The following is a 14,817-nucleotide window of genomic DNA, read 5'->3' on the forward strand; positions in this document are numbered from 1 at the left end:
GGAAAATTACAGAGGTTTTGAACTTTACTTGACCTTTAGTTACAGCACAGTGTAGGTAACAAACAGCACACCACTAACGGACACTAGAAGTCCCTGGCAGTCGGCCAAGAGACTTGTCAGGAGGGCGTGTACAATTCTTATCCAATGGATGTGCGCCAAGTATGTAATCGAGAGTCGAATGAGCTATATAAGCTGTGCTTGTTACCAATAAAGTTGAAGCTTGTTTATCGCCCATACTGGGTTGCCTCTTGCTTCCCTCGTCCGTCCTGCCCCGACACGTAACATGAACCTGATTTTTTTTTTAAAGCAAAAAGAGAAAAATAAGAAAGAAAGAAATGCAAAACACACAGATTTGATGGAAGATACCCTGAGGAATTGATGCAAAATGGACAGTTATCAGTGCTGAGATTGGGCCCATTGAATCAGTTTCTTCAGGGCATCCTTGAGCTCCTTGTTCCTCATGCTGTAGATGAAGGGGTTCACTGCTGAAGGCACCACTGAGTACAGAACAGCCACCACCAGATCCAGAGCTGGGGAGGAGAGGGAGGGGGGCTTCAGGTAGGCAAACATGCCAGTGCCGACAAACAGGGAGACCACGGCCAGGTGCGGGAGGCACGTGGAAAAGGCTTTGTGCCGGCCCTGCTCAGAGGGGATCCTCAGCACAGCAGTGAAGATCTGCACGTAGGACACCACAATGAAAATGAAACACCCAAAAGCTAAACAAAGACTAACAACAAGAAGGCCAAGTTCCCTGAGGTAGGCATCTGCGCAGGAGAGCTTGAGGATCTGGGGGATTTCACAGAAGAACTGGTCCACTGTGTTGCCTTGGCAGAGTGGTATTGAAAATGTGTTTGCAGTGTGCAGGAGAGCATTGAGAAAACCACTGCCCCAGGCAGCTGCTGCCACTTTGACACAAGATCTGCTGTCCATGAGGATCCCATAGTGCAGGGGTCTGCAGATAGCGACAAAGCGGTCATAGGCCATGACTGTGAGAAGATAATAGTCTGCTGAACCTAAGAAAAAGAAGGAAAAGAGCTGGGCAGCACATCCCGGGTAGGAAATGGCCCTGGTGTCCCACAGGGAATTGACCATGGATTTGGGGACCGTGGTGGAGATGGAGCCAAGGTCGAGGAGGGAGAGGTTGAGGAGGAAGAAGTACATGGGGGTGTGGAGGTGGTGGTCGCAGGCTATGGCTGTGATGATGAGGCCGTTGCCCAGGAGGGCAGCCAGGTAGATGCCCAGGAAGAGCGAGAAGTGCAAGAGCTGTAGCTCCCGTGTGTCTGCGAAACCCTGGAGGAGGAACTCGTTGAAGGAGGTGTCGTTGGACATTGGCTCCCACTAGGCATGGGGGACTGTCCAAAGAGAAAAATAGAGGGACATGTTAGGAGAGACTTTTAAAGGAAAATAAATAAATTAATAAAACATTCAATTTCTCATTAAAATCCCACATTGCTTCTCTCTTTATAGGGAAGCCCTTTGCCCACTTCCCTTGCTTGAGTTCTGGTTTGTGCTGGCTGAGAGTGTCATGAGGAGCAGGGACATTAGCCCACGCGCTCCGGTAGAGTCCGTCCTGCCGTACCTGAAGAGGGTTCATTGGAATGGGGGTGACTAGCTCTGACATTCACAATTTCTGTCAAATGAAATCCACTCGTCTTTTGGAAGGGCTTTTCAGCATCTTCACTCCCAGTTCTAAGGAATGAGGGTTGCAGAAATGAGTTTTGGGTATTTTCTTAATATTGTTTTTCTTTGAGATGCCCTGTCACCCCTGGGTAGTGCCCCTTAAAAGGAGAAATCCTTGGCATTTCTACTGTGACCCCTGAGAGGAGAGCATCCTCTGTCACTTGGTGCAGAGGGAGGACAGCCAGTGTGTCTATTAGTCTCATTCCCAGCTCTCCTGTGCTCACACCTCTTTGAGCTGGCCGATGATGTTACTCTGAAAACAAACAAGCCCCTGCTGAGGGCAGAGGAGTCCCATTTCAAAGTGCAGATCTCCAACCTTCTCTCCCTTTCTCCAGGCACCAGAGAGAGGTCTCCATACTCCCCTTCTAACTAAGGACACACAGGGCTCTTTTCAGCTGTCCGTCCACAGCCTCCCACCATCACCTTCATACTCTGAGCATCTCTGCACCTTCTTCATGGGTCTCTCAGATATCACAGATATGCTATGAGACAGCTGTGCCTTTCTGGAGGGCAGCTTAAAGCCTGACAGGACACCACAGGGAAATGGTCAAAGGACCATTAGGAATAAAGACGGACTGTCCTTAAGGGACAGTCAGCTCAATTCCCAATCCCACGGACTGCATTTCCTGGCACTCCACAGGTTAGAAGGGGTCTGGGGCAACTTCATTCCCAAGCAGATCCCTCTGCTGCACAGCTTGCGGCATCAGTGTCTGAACTGCAGCTGAAAACCCCCAAGCCCAGGGAGCCCAAGAGCAAGAACAGGAGCAGCCTGGAGAGGGGAGGAAACAAGGAGCAACAAGATGATCCTGCTGCCAAGGGAGGCAAGGAGGGAGAGAGAGAAAGGGGGACTTGGGAAAGCCTTCCCCTTCCCCAGCAGGGCATTGCACCATGAAGACAGCAACACTGCAGGACAATTGCTCTCAGGCCCATTGTCGGGCGGCATGAAATGGGCTCGTGGCAGGAGAGAGGCACCTCTCCTCTGGCAAAGGTCTGGCTGCAGAGGAGGTGGCTGATGCCCTGAACCCCATGGCTGTCAGGACAGAGGCTCTGCTGGGCTTCCCTGCCCATCTCTGCTGCCTGGAGCTGTCCCTGCTGGCAGCTCTTTCTCTGTCCCAAGATCCCATCCTACCCTGTGTGTGCTCAGTTCTACCTTACAGAAACCTTCCGATACAGGGCACTGGCCAGGGGCATTGCTGTGCTCCAAAGTGCTAAGCAGCAGGTCACATAAAGCCTGATAATGCCTTAAAGGTGATGCCGATGCTGTCTGTAGGCTGGGTGAGGATGAAGGGGCTTGTTGAGGTTTTTCACAGCACTAGTTTAGAAGTCCAAGTTCTTTGTCAAAGCAGAAAACTCTTTTCTTTCATCTGCCTGCAAAAAGTAGGGAACTGAAAGCACATACCCTAAAAGGAAAGCTCCTTCCACTCCAAGTAGCCCTTGCCCTGAGCTCCCTCTTGAAAAGTCCCCTCAGGAATGTGCTCAGGGTGAGCTGGAGCTGTGAGCAACTGTGACCCTGACCCACACAGCACTCTCTCAGGGGGAGAATGAACCTGCCCTGCCACCCAGAGCTTCTCCCCGCAGTGCCATGGGGAGCTCCCTGGGCAGGCTGAGTGCTGACCCTCGCAGGCAGCAGAGTCACTGCCCTGGGCACACAGCACCCTGGGGCACAGGGACACTGCCCTGAATCACAGCCCTGTGCAGTCTCTGGAGCACTCCCTGGCTTCCCACCCCTGCCGCCATCTCCAGCAAAAGAGAGCAGCATGCCCTGTGCCTGTGATGCTGTGGCAGGAATCCTGCTCTGAAGCATCTCCCTCTCCTCTACAAAGGAGAAGCCAGCAGAGTGATCCTTAAAAATCCAATCATTGGATGGGCTCCATTTAGAAGACCCCTCCAGGAATCTCACTAGCATTGCCCTGCAGCCAGAGACTTACCATGCAAAAGGCTCTGAAGATTTCTCCCACAAGCAGCTCTCCTCTGTCCTCTCACTCCACACTGCCTTGCACTTCTCTCTGCCTTCTCTCATCTCATGTCAGCAGCAGCAGGCAGTGCCCGCAGCCCTGCTGCTCCTTGCAGAGGAGCTGCTCCTGCACTCAGCTGTGTCTGGGCAGTGCTGCCAGGTTGCCATGAGCTCCCTCCATCCCAGGAGCCTGGCCACACTCAGGAGCAGGGGCCCAGCTGAAGGCCTGAATTTCTCTGTCCCTTGTGCTCCCTCCTCCTGGGAAATGTTCACTGCAATAAACTAAAATAATCACCGATGGTCCCTCTCTAAAGAGTGGAGAGAGACTGATTCCAGCATTGCAATTTGTCTCATCAGTGGATGGTTATCTGCAAGAAGCGGAAATGTCCCACTCTGGAAGCACCTATTCCTGTACCTTCACTAGGCAGGAACCTAGGCAGGGACAAGAAGGAAGTTCATTTACTCATGGTTCAGGTGTTAATTCAGATGAGTCAGTTTAGGCTTCTCAGGGTGGTTTAGAAGGCCCAGGGATGGAGTGGGATTTAGATCCTTCCTGTCAGCTCCACAAAAAAACACGCAGGAGGTGGGACTCCCTTTGCCAAAACTGAAGTGAGCACCACAGAGGTGTCTGCATAGGAGCTCCTTGTCTAAGCTCCCATTGTCATCACTGGAGATGAAGGGTGGGAGTCAGCTGGACAAACACCTGGTGACAGCCGAGGAGACAGAGGTGGCCCAAAGCATGTGCCAGAGTCTGCTTGTTCTGATGGAGCAACTATGACACCCACATCCTTCTGGAGCATGAGGTGGGGGCCAGGTGGGGAATTGCCTTGGCCATCTGAAATGACCCTAGATGCCTACTGCAACTAGAGCTCTGCTCACTTTGCAAGCTGAGACATGAGCAGATCTGTGCAATGCAAATAGCTAATGCAATTCAGTGCAGACAGTAGATTCAGTGACATAAAGATAGGCCATAGGCAGGGCCATGTACCATGCCTGGGGTGTCCAGTAAAACCACAGATCTCTAGCAAACTCAGCATGGAACCTACAGGAAAGCCATGTCCTTCTGGAGTGGTTGCTGGGAAAGCACCCCAGGGCCTCCCAGGTTTCCTACCAGTGCCCAAACAACTGGATCCCACCATTGCCTTTGGGCAAGGCCGTCCTATCTACATCCAGCAGTGCTGCATAGATGGGAGGCACATCACACCAAGGTCTCCACTGTAGTCCCTGCACTCTCAAGCCCTTCTAGCTTTTCTCTCCATGAAAAACTTCTCACCCCCTCAGATGATATGAACAGGGACTGTGCTAGTGATGTCCACAGGTTGGTTGGATCACAGGACATGCAGGTCCAGGGAGTTCTTTGGTGACACCTTGTCCTTCCTGGAGATTGGTTCACCCCTGTCACAGGCCCCAAGGTGATACAAAGTCAGCTCAGGCAGCCAACCCCTTCCTGCCATTTCAGCACAGCCCAGCTCTGTTTCTCCCTGGCCTTGGGCACTGCAGGGTTTGCTCTCTTAGTGGGAACCTCCTTTCACCACTACATTGCCACCTGCTATCCGTGCCAGCATGTCTCTGCTCTGAAGTGGGGCCATTGCACACATGGTGTCTTTGGCTCATGGTAACAGGTTTTACCATTACAAATCTGTTCCCTGTGCCACAGCTGAGGCTCTGCAGCCCAAATATACACAAGAGATGCACAAGCCAGATAAGGGTGATGTCTTCCTGGATCTGGAAGCTAGAAATAAGGAGAAACTGATCAGGGATAGGATAGTGCCAGCCTTGCCTACCGTGACCATGAAAACGTGGAGTCCCAAACCCTGGAGGGAGTGAGGAAGGACAGTGGCAGAGTACAGACCCTGGACTTCAGAGGAGCAGACTTCCTGGCCTGTTCAGGGGACTGGTGGGGGATCCCAGGGGAGGCAGCTCTGAAGGGCCCAGGAGCTCAGCAAAGCCAGCAGGTCGTTAAGGACAGACCTGCCAAGCACAAGGATGGGCCATCCCGATACTTGCTAAAACTAGCAGACACCTCAGGGGACCAACATGGCTAAAGAGGGACCTCACACCTGAGCTCCAGGGTACTAGGGCAGCATACAGCACGGGGGAAGAAGGGAGAGGCCAAGGAGGAATTTAGAAATATTGTCCAGCACCATAGGCATGGTGTTAGGGAAGAAAAAGCTCCCCTAGGATTGACACTTGCAGGGGACGTCAAGGGCATGAAGATGAGCTGCTATTGCTCCAGTAAGAATCAAAGAATAAAAAGGGAAATGTGGCCTCACTGCTAGATGGGACAGGGAATCTTGTAGCAGCAGATGCAGATAGGTCTGAGGAACTCAAGCCCTTGTTAGCTTCCCTTTCCACAAGCAAGGTCTCCTGGGCTGTTGCGCCTTGAGTCAGGACTCCAGAGGAGAAAAAGAGCCAATGGTGGATGAGGTTAGTGAGGGATTCCTTGTGAGAACTCAAACTACACCAGTCAGTGGGGTTGGATGGGCTGCATACGAGGATGCTGTGAGAGCTGACTGCTGTCACTGCAAGGCCACTCGCTACCATCTTTGCAAGGTTGTGGAGATGGAGTGAAGTCCTAATGACTGCATATAGGCAAATGTTGCATCCATCTTCAAAAAAGGCCACAAGGACAACCTGGGGAGCTACAGGCAGTTCAGCCTCACTTTGGTGAGGAGTGAGTCATGGAAAGAATCCTCTCAGATCACATTTCTGGGCACATGAAGGAGAAGAAGGTGCCTGGGAACACTTAGCATGGATTTACCCAGGGTAGATTGTGCCTCACCAACCTGATTGCCTGCTATGAATAAATAACTGCATTTGTGGATGGAGAAGAGTAAATGTCTTTTACCCAGACTTCAGCAAGGTGTTTGACACTGCCTCCCACAATATTCTTGCATGCACGTTAGAACGTTACAGTCCAGAGGAGTAGACAACCAGATGCGTAAAAGCTGCTTGGATGGTCAGGGGGCAATGGTAAATGGGTAGCACTCTTCTTGGAGGACAGGGAGAAGTGCAGCACCACTGATCTCTCCACAGGAACTTGTCCTGTTTATCATCTGTACTAGTTACATGGAGGAGGTAACACTCATCATACTTGTGGATGACCCCAAACTGGAGGTGGGGGAGAGGGGCAGTCATATGCTTGAGGGCTGCCACTCAGAGGGAGCTAGACAGGCAGGAGGAATGGGCTGTCAGGAACCTCACGAAATTCAACAAGGACAAATGCCAGGTCCTGCACCTGGGATTAATCAGCACCCCACAGTGTTACAGGCTGGGGCCTGAGTGCCTGGGGAGCCGCTCTGTGGAAAAGGACCTGAGGGTCCTGGTGGACAGGAGGCAAAACATGAGCCAGCAGTGTTGCCTGGCAGCAAAGAAGGCCAGAAGCATCATGGGCTGTCTGACCAGCAGCACAGCCAGGAGGTCAAGGGAAATGTCACTCGTACGGTAGTGCTGTGGTGCTACAGGTCACCCAGGAGTCTGTGATCAGCCCCTGGCTTTGTGTTTCAAGGAGAAGCAAGTGAGGACAGGAAGACATCAGGAGAGATCAGGAGATCCTGGGGTGAGAGCAAGGTGGAGAAGCAGGTTGAGTGTCTAGAGTCTGCAGGGAAACAGGCACAGGTGTGAGAAAGCATAGGACAACCTGCAGTGGAGATGGCCTGGGGTACTACCAAGGCTGAAACCTCCCAACACAGCCAGGTCTTTGTCCTCTTCCTATGGCTGGAGTCTCTGCCACCGAGGCCCATGAGAAGACACCATTCCTCAAAGCACTGTGGCCTTGCTGCCTCCTTGTCCCTTGGGAGCCCAGGAGGTGCCGTATCATGGTCCTGCACTCGGCATTGCACACCCCCACCCGCACACTGCCCCCAGGAAGAGCCCTGAGCAATGCAGGATGGAAAGGATCACCCTACCCAGGCGCCGGCTGTCAGTGCCTGGCTGCTCTGCTTGATAACACGCATCCAGGCTGACTTGGCATCACAGCCACCTGCACATTGCCTTTGCCTGCCTGCAATCAGGGCCTCCAGCTTTCTGCTCTAATCAGCCCCTGGGGAGGCTTTGTTGGTAATGGCCCTCAGTGGGACCTGTTATCACTCCAAGAAACCTGGGATTTGCTTCTGACTGTAACTTCTTGAGCAGTTTGTTGAGTCTCTTCTCAGCAACTGTGTTTCATGGGCTCAGCACCAGATACACCCAAAGGGTCATTAAAAACCCTTTAAGGAGCCATGCCTCTTTCCATAATTCCCTTCAGTTTTTCAAGTCTTGTGTGGCTAATTAGAAAGATTTCAGGTGAAATTAGGCAGATTTCAATGAGCACCTGAAAACAAAAGATGTCAGCTTCTGAAGCTTTCTTTATTCTTCAGTTTTCAGAGTAAGCGATACCCACATTTTCCAATTCAGACTGACCCACTGGGTCTCCGAATGAAGTCTGGGCATGTAGGAGAAGCAGTATTTTTGATAGGAGACATGTATGGACAACCTTCCTCCCCAGCTCCTCAGCCCTGCCAGTTCCCTCATCAGCCACTGGGGACTTAGAGCACTCTGGTTAAAATCTAACCTTTTTCCTCTCAATTCTGTAGCTGAAGGTTACAGCTCATATGCACCTATTCCTACCTGCTTTCCTTAGAGAACTAGCTGCAGAGACACAGAAGGATTTGTCTTAATTGTGATCAAACAAAAATCAAATTTGAAACAGTTTGATAAAAGATAAAAGACACTCCTCAACTGTATGTCCAAGCTACCTCCAGTGAGCTCCACTGCCCACAAGACATAACCTTCCTTGAAATGGTTTTGACAGATAGATAGGAAGGGATAGACAAGAAGTAGAACAAAGGAGGTGGCTAAAGAGACAATGAGACTGCTGAAAGACGAGGCAAGCTTCAGGCTTCCAGAAGCTCAGAGCAGCAACTGGAGAATTGAGAGGTATCTGAATGAGTAAAGAGCAAGGGGAGGAGGGAGGAAAATTGGAAAACTATGGAAAGTGCATATGCCCAGATCGTCTGATGCAAAGAGGACTTTAGAAATGATCAGTTTAATCAGGACATGTGGAAATATGTGAGAGATCACTGATATTTCATCCACAGCCTAATAGACAGAGCAGTGGAAACACAAAGTCAAGGGCAGATCAATATTTCTTCTCCCCAGGTTAAGACCCTTCCTGAAGATTTCTACCGTTTCATGACAGGAAAACATTGACTTTAAATTAGCCAATCATTTGAGCTGATGAAAGTGGTGTCATATTTTTGAAATCTTGAAAACAGTTCTTCACCTTTCCAGGCAGAGCTCAGCTGTCCAACCACAAGCACCCAGTGGCACTTGGAGTGGCCCTGGTGTCTCTGAGGGACCTGCCTGGGCCTGGCAGCTTTCACAGGGGACCTGCGGGAGACCGGAGCCCCTTGGAGCTGCAGAGGGAGACTGGGCAGAGGGGACCAGGGCACCTGCAGTGGCACCACATGTCCATGACCAAGTGACTGCTTCCCACCCAAGCTCTGAAAATTACTTTCCTTCTGAAAACAAAAAAAACAAAGAAAAAACACGAAGTCCCCATAAAACACCACTATATTAAAGAAATCAAAGCGAAGGACCATAAGAACACAGAGAAGGTTAAAACCTGGAAACTGCAACCAAACATTCCTTCGCTTTGGATCATCCTCTTAATTTCTTCCTTGTTTCATTTTTTATTGACTGTTTCTAGACCTTTCTCTTATAATCAGGCCTGCACCATTAAAACAGATATTTTTGTGCCTCGCACAGTCCAGTGCACCAACACCACCCCCAGCCCAGGGCTGTCCATGCCACTCCTCACTCTTTGCACAGAGTGAGTCACACACTGAGGTGTCGGGCTCTCTCGACTGATAGAGGCAAGCAGGGTGACCAGCTTCAGTGAAATGCTGCATCTTTGGATGGCCAAATCTGCACAAACTTCAACATAGCTGTGTTAGAGTGATGTCCAAAAGCAATCCCTAATCATCTAGCCACACTCCCGTTTCCTTCCCTGCACGGCAAATGACGTGCTACTGCATTTGAGGTGACATAGAGATGAGGCTGATCTCACACAATGCCAGGCCATTTTAGTGCACATGTCTAATGCAATTGTCTGGACTTCCCTTTCTAGTCAAGGGAGAGAAATAAGTTGTCTCACTGAGAGGTCTTGAGAGACTTCTTCTGGTGACCACCTAATGCTCCAGAAAGATTCTCGTAGGTCCTGGTTCACATTTCCCAGCTCCCCATGGGCACACAGCCACCCCAGGGCATCTCAGGCAGCAATAGCCTCTATCTGTGGGCAAATGAATAAAGGCCTGAACACTGACTACTAGTCATAAGGTGAAACCTATTCAAAAAATAACTCTATGCAATTTTATCAATTGGAATGGATTTTTTATTTCTTTTTTTATTGTATATGTTACAGAAAATAGGCTTGTCGGCCACCATAACAGGGCCCGACCCTAGGTTCCCGCAGAAAAGTTTGGAGCCAACTCAAAACAAAATAAATAATTAAATATTAATGATGCATATGCAGTAATTACAGCTCAAGCTGGGTGCCTCCGAAGAGGGACCCTAACATAAACAAATCCTGGGCAATTATAGTTTTTTCAGCTTACATTTCCCACCCCTCATGCAGTAGTTAGATCAATAGTAATTTTTTGGTCTGGGGTCTCCTGCTCCTCATTGGGTCTCATCGTCATTCTGAGGTAAGCTGTTTTTCTCCTTATTCTTGGTTTTTTGCAGTCTCTGATGATGGTTGTACCTCTGTTTTTCTTGGGTCTTACTGTTGTGTCTTAAGGTCCTGAGGAAGAGGAGGAGGAGGAGATTCTAAATCATAACAACACTGCCCCAGCAGTGAGCTAAGGCTTTGTCCCTCAAGGTCCTAATGCCCTGCACTGGTCTTATTTCAAAGCCTTGACACCCTCCCTTTGGGAGTGTGAGACGCATTGCTGCAGACACCCTCCCTTTGGGAGTGTGAGACGCAGGAATGCAGACTGCTTGTAACTTCCTTATCTTCCCAGCTGGAACCAACTCTGAGGGCCTTTTCTTACTGGACTAAGTAAAAGTTCATTATTTTATCTAAGTGCGGCCTAAGACTTCAGCAAATTAAGCTCCTCATGCTAAGCAAGTTTTATAAAAGTTGTGCTAAGCGGCTACCTCTAGATAGTTTCAGTTCGCTATTCTTTAACACTGGTGAAGGCCCTCCCTCTCCTCCCCATGAGGAAGAGAGTGCCCAGGCAATGCTGGACTCCGCTTCGGCTGAGGGGAGGGGAGCACAGGGCAGGGTGGAAGAGGCAGACGGAGCCTCTCGAGGTGCATGAGGGAGTTTTCCAAAGCCCAAGGCTGAGCCAGGGGCCGTTGGATCTTCCCCCTGACACTCTCCCAACCAGGCTCGTTCTGCCCTGCCCCAGGTGCTCTTGTCCCTGTGCCACCTGTGCCAGAGCAGAGGCCAAGGAGCAGGAATGCATGGAGTCACAGAGGAGTTTTGGTGGGAAGGGATCTCTGGAGGTCTCCAGTCCAACCTGCCACACAAAGCAGGGCTGGTTGGAGCCCTCCAGTCTTATCTGGCCTTTGCTGGACTGTGTCTGACCCCAGTTACCATCCCCAAACCAGGTCTGCTCCCGCTCTTGGTGCTCCTGACAACATACTCTTCCCGGCAGGAACCCTGTCACAAATGGTTCATGAACACTTGAGCTGTGATACAGAAAAACCTGTGGTCATAACTATGCATCATAAAATCAGGCCCAAGTGCCTGGCTCACTTTTTTGCCCAGCTAAGACTTTCTGTGCAGTGTTACCTGGGTACAGGTCCCAAATCCAAAGCTCTCCTTACACTTTTAAATTGGCTGTCAGGCAGGAGTTGCTGCTATGCAGCTAGGGTCACCTTTTGTACCTACAACCTTCCCTGGGATCTGCTCAGGTCACAGCTTTTCTTGCCAAGGCTTTCCTGACTGTAGTGAGGGGGCAGGTCTGAGGCAGAGACAGGGAGTCAGGTCAGCAGGAGAGGGACAGTGTCAGGTCAGCACCTGAGAGGTGCAGGGCCAGGCACAGACATGTCCACAGCATAGCTCAGGCACAGCCCAAGGACAAGGGCAGCAGCTCCCTGGCATGGGGGAGGAGGCCTTGCAATGAAGTTGGTCACTCTCTGCCTCCCCTGCTCTTGTGCTCAGCAGATCCCCCTCCCTGTCTGCCTGCAGCCCCTCCATGCCCACCCCGCTGCCCAGCACAGCACCAGAGCCCTGGCCCTGCAGCCCCTCCAGCAGCTCCTGCTGCCCCAGGGACAGAGCAGCCTGCCCTGAGCTGGTGACCAGAGAAACCTGCTTCTCCTTCTCGTTTCCTATCTCTGAATGCTGCCCTGCTTTTCTCCTGGGACATCCCTGCTCCCCAGAGAGCCTTTCCCCAGGTCAGTGTGTCCGTGCTGGCCTGGCTGTTCCTGCACCCCTGCCCTGTGCTCCCTGCAAGGCCATGGGCTGGTGGTGCTGCTCTGCAGGGCGAGCGGGCTGTGAGACTACGTGGTTATTCCACACTGGCTGTGCTGTTTGGGGCAGGAAGCAGACCCAACTGGGCAGGGACCAGTGATATTGCTGGCAGCGGTCTCTACTCATGGATGGTGCTCAGAGTGACCCCAGGGCACTTGTAATGGCAGGAGATGTGTTTGGGTGGGCACTAGCTCCAGCCTGTGGTGTTTCACTGAGGGTGCAGGAATCACTCTCCAGCGCCCCTTCCCTGGGACTCCTGGGTCCCCACTGCCGCTCCTGCAATTGCAGAGCCCTCGTTTCCCCATGCATCCCTGGATTTAGTGCTTTACCTTCTGGTTACTGCACCATGGACCATCCCTCACTTTGTAAGGCTCCAATCACAGCCCACCCCAGGCACACGCTGTCCCTGGAGATCCCCTGAGCTCTCCTGAGGGCTCTGATTCCCCTCCAGAAGGATGGGCATCTCTCATCAGCGCTGTCACCTGTGGGACAGCCCTAGGCAGACATTTCAGACACCATTCCCCATCTCCACTGGCACTGGTCACTGAGAAATGAGCTCTGAGTGCAGCCCTCGGTCCCTAACAGTTCACACGGAGACTCTGAGCTCGTGCCCCAGATCCCATGGAGTTCACAAGCAGAGCAGCAGGCGCTTTTATGGTGCAATTTCTGTGGGTGTATTTTTGTCTCCGTCTTTGGAAGAAAAGCCAGACTGGGAAAGGCCCTGAAAAGAGAAAGCCCTGCTGCTCTTGCTGGATGTGTCTCCAAGAAAGCTGCAGCCCCCACGTGAAGGCTGAAGCAAGGAAGTCCCTGTTGTGGCAGTGTGTGGACGTTCCTGAGGAGCAGAGGGTCTGTTCCCGCAGGCTGTGTCAACTCTGCTCCCCTCCACTCCCCTTCTGCTTTGAGTGTTGGAGCTCTGTAGAGGGAAGGGATCAGCCTGCAGTGACAGCCGGCTGCCACCCTTGCAGGAGAGAGGTGTGAGATCACACCCTGACTGTGACCAGCGGAGCTGAGCTCTCCTAACAGACACAGAACCTGTGGTCTCACTCTGCCGGTGCTTGTCTGAGCCTGACTCTGTGCCCCTGAGCTCCCTTGGTGTCAGTGCCGAAAGAGACACTGCAATGGAACTCTCCTCATTGCCCTGGGGGCATCCAAACAGCTCAGACTAGCAGGCTCTGAGCTTTTTCCATCTCTGCTGATGAAGGGGGAAGCCTGGATTCCTGCTTCAACCCCATCTCTGGGTCAGATACCAATGAGAGATTCCTGAGGACAAGTGGCACAAAGAAAAGTATTTTTTTTTCTTTTACAAGAATGTAACCAAGAAAAACAAGAAAGAAAGACATGAACAACACATAGCTATGATGCCAAATACCCTAGAAATGAGGAGCAGGTGCACATGGGATGGTTATTGGTGCTGACATTGGACCCATTGAACCAGTTTCCTCAGGGCCTCCTTGAGCTCCTTGTTCCTCATGCTGTAGATGAGGGGGTTCACTGCTGGAGGCACCACCGAGTACAGAACAGCCACCACCAGATCCAGAGCTGGGGAGGAGAGGGAGGGGGGCTTCAGGTAGGCAAATATGCCAGTGCTGACAAACAGGGAGACCACGGCCAGGTGTGGGAGGCACATGGAAAAGGCTTTGTGCCGGCCCTGCTCAGAGGGGATCCTCAGCACAGCAGTGAAGATCTGCACGTAGGACAGCACAATGAAAACGAAACACCCAAACATTAAACAGGCAGTAACCACACTAACCGCAGCTTCCCTGAGGTAGGAGTCTGAGCAGGAGAGCTTGAGGATCTGGGGAATCTCACAGAAAAACTGCTGCACGGTGTTGCCCTGGCAGAGTGGTATTGAAAATGTGTTAGCTGTGTGCAGCACAGCATAGAGAAAACCACTGCCCCAGGCAGCTGCTGCCATTCTGACACAAGCTCTGCTGCCCATGAGGGTCCCGTAGTGCAGGGGTCTGCAGATGGCGACATAGCGGTCATAGGCCATGACTGTGAGAAGAGAATACTCTGCTATGAACAAGACGACAACCAGGAAGACCTGAACAGCACATCCCAAGTATGAAATGGCCCTGGTGTCCCTCAGGGAATTGGCCATGGATTTGGGGACAGTGGTGGAGATGGAGCCAAGGTCCAGGATGGAGAGGTTGAGGAGGAAGAAGTACATGGGGGTGTGGAGGCGGTGGTCGCAGGCTATGGCTGTGATGATGAGGCCGTTGCCCAGGAGGGCAGCCAGGTAGATGCCCAGGAAGAGCGAGAAGTGCAAGAGCTGCAGCTCCCGGGTGTCCACAAATGCCAGGAGGAGGAACTTGCTGAAGGAGCTGCTGTTGGACATTTGGTCTCACTGGGCTTTGGGGACTGTCTAAGGAGGAAAAGACATTGGCAAGTTAGGGGAGATCTTCCAAGGAAAAAGAAATCATAAGAAAAACACTACATTGCCTCTCTGCCTCTCTTTTTTGGGAGGATCACTGGGCAGGTACTTTGCTTGAGGTCTGGTTCATGCTGGCTGAGTGTGCTGTGAGGAGCAGAAGCCTCTGCCCATGGGCTCCAGAGGAATCAGTCCTGCTGTACAGTAGTGGGAATGCAGGTAAAGAGGTCTGACTCTCATAATTTCTCTCAAATAAAATCTATTCATCCTGTGGAAGGGCTTTTCAGTGTCTTCACTACCTTCTCTAAAGAATGAGGGTTGAGAAACAGAGTTTTAGGTTTATTTTCTTTGAGA

At 51.5% G+C, this 14,817-nt stretch overlaps 1 protein-coding gene across 1 annotated transcript; it reads right to left on the reverse strand.

Annotated features, from left to right (window-relative positions):
• Window positions 1-13,494: 13,494 nt before the first annotated feature.
• On the reverse strand, window positions 13,495-14,430 carry LOC135326234 (olfactory receptor 14A16-like). Its single transcript, XM_064504084.1, has one exon. The coding sequence runs from the start codon at window positions 14,428-14,430 to the stop codon at window positions 13,495-13,497; it is 936 nt and encodes a 311-aa protein (XP_064360154.1).
• Between the last annotated feature and the right edge of the window lie 387 nt (window positions 14,431-14,817).

The sequence above is a fragment of the Dromaius novaehollandiae genome, unplaced genomic scaffold (assembly GCF_036370855.1).
Source record: "Dromaius novaehollandiae isolate bDroNov1 unplaced genomic scaffold, bDroNov1.hap1 HAP1_SCAFFOLD_37, whole genome shotgun sequence".
Lineage (NCBI taxonomy): Eukaryota > Metazoa > Chordata > Aves > Casuariiformes > Dromaiidae > Dromaius > Dromaius novaehollandiae.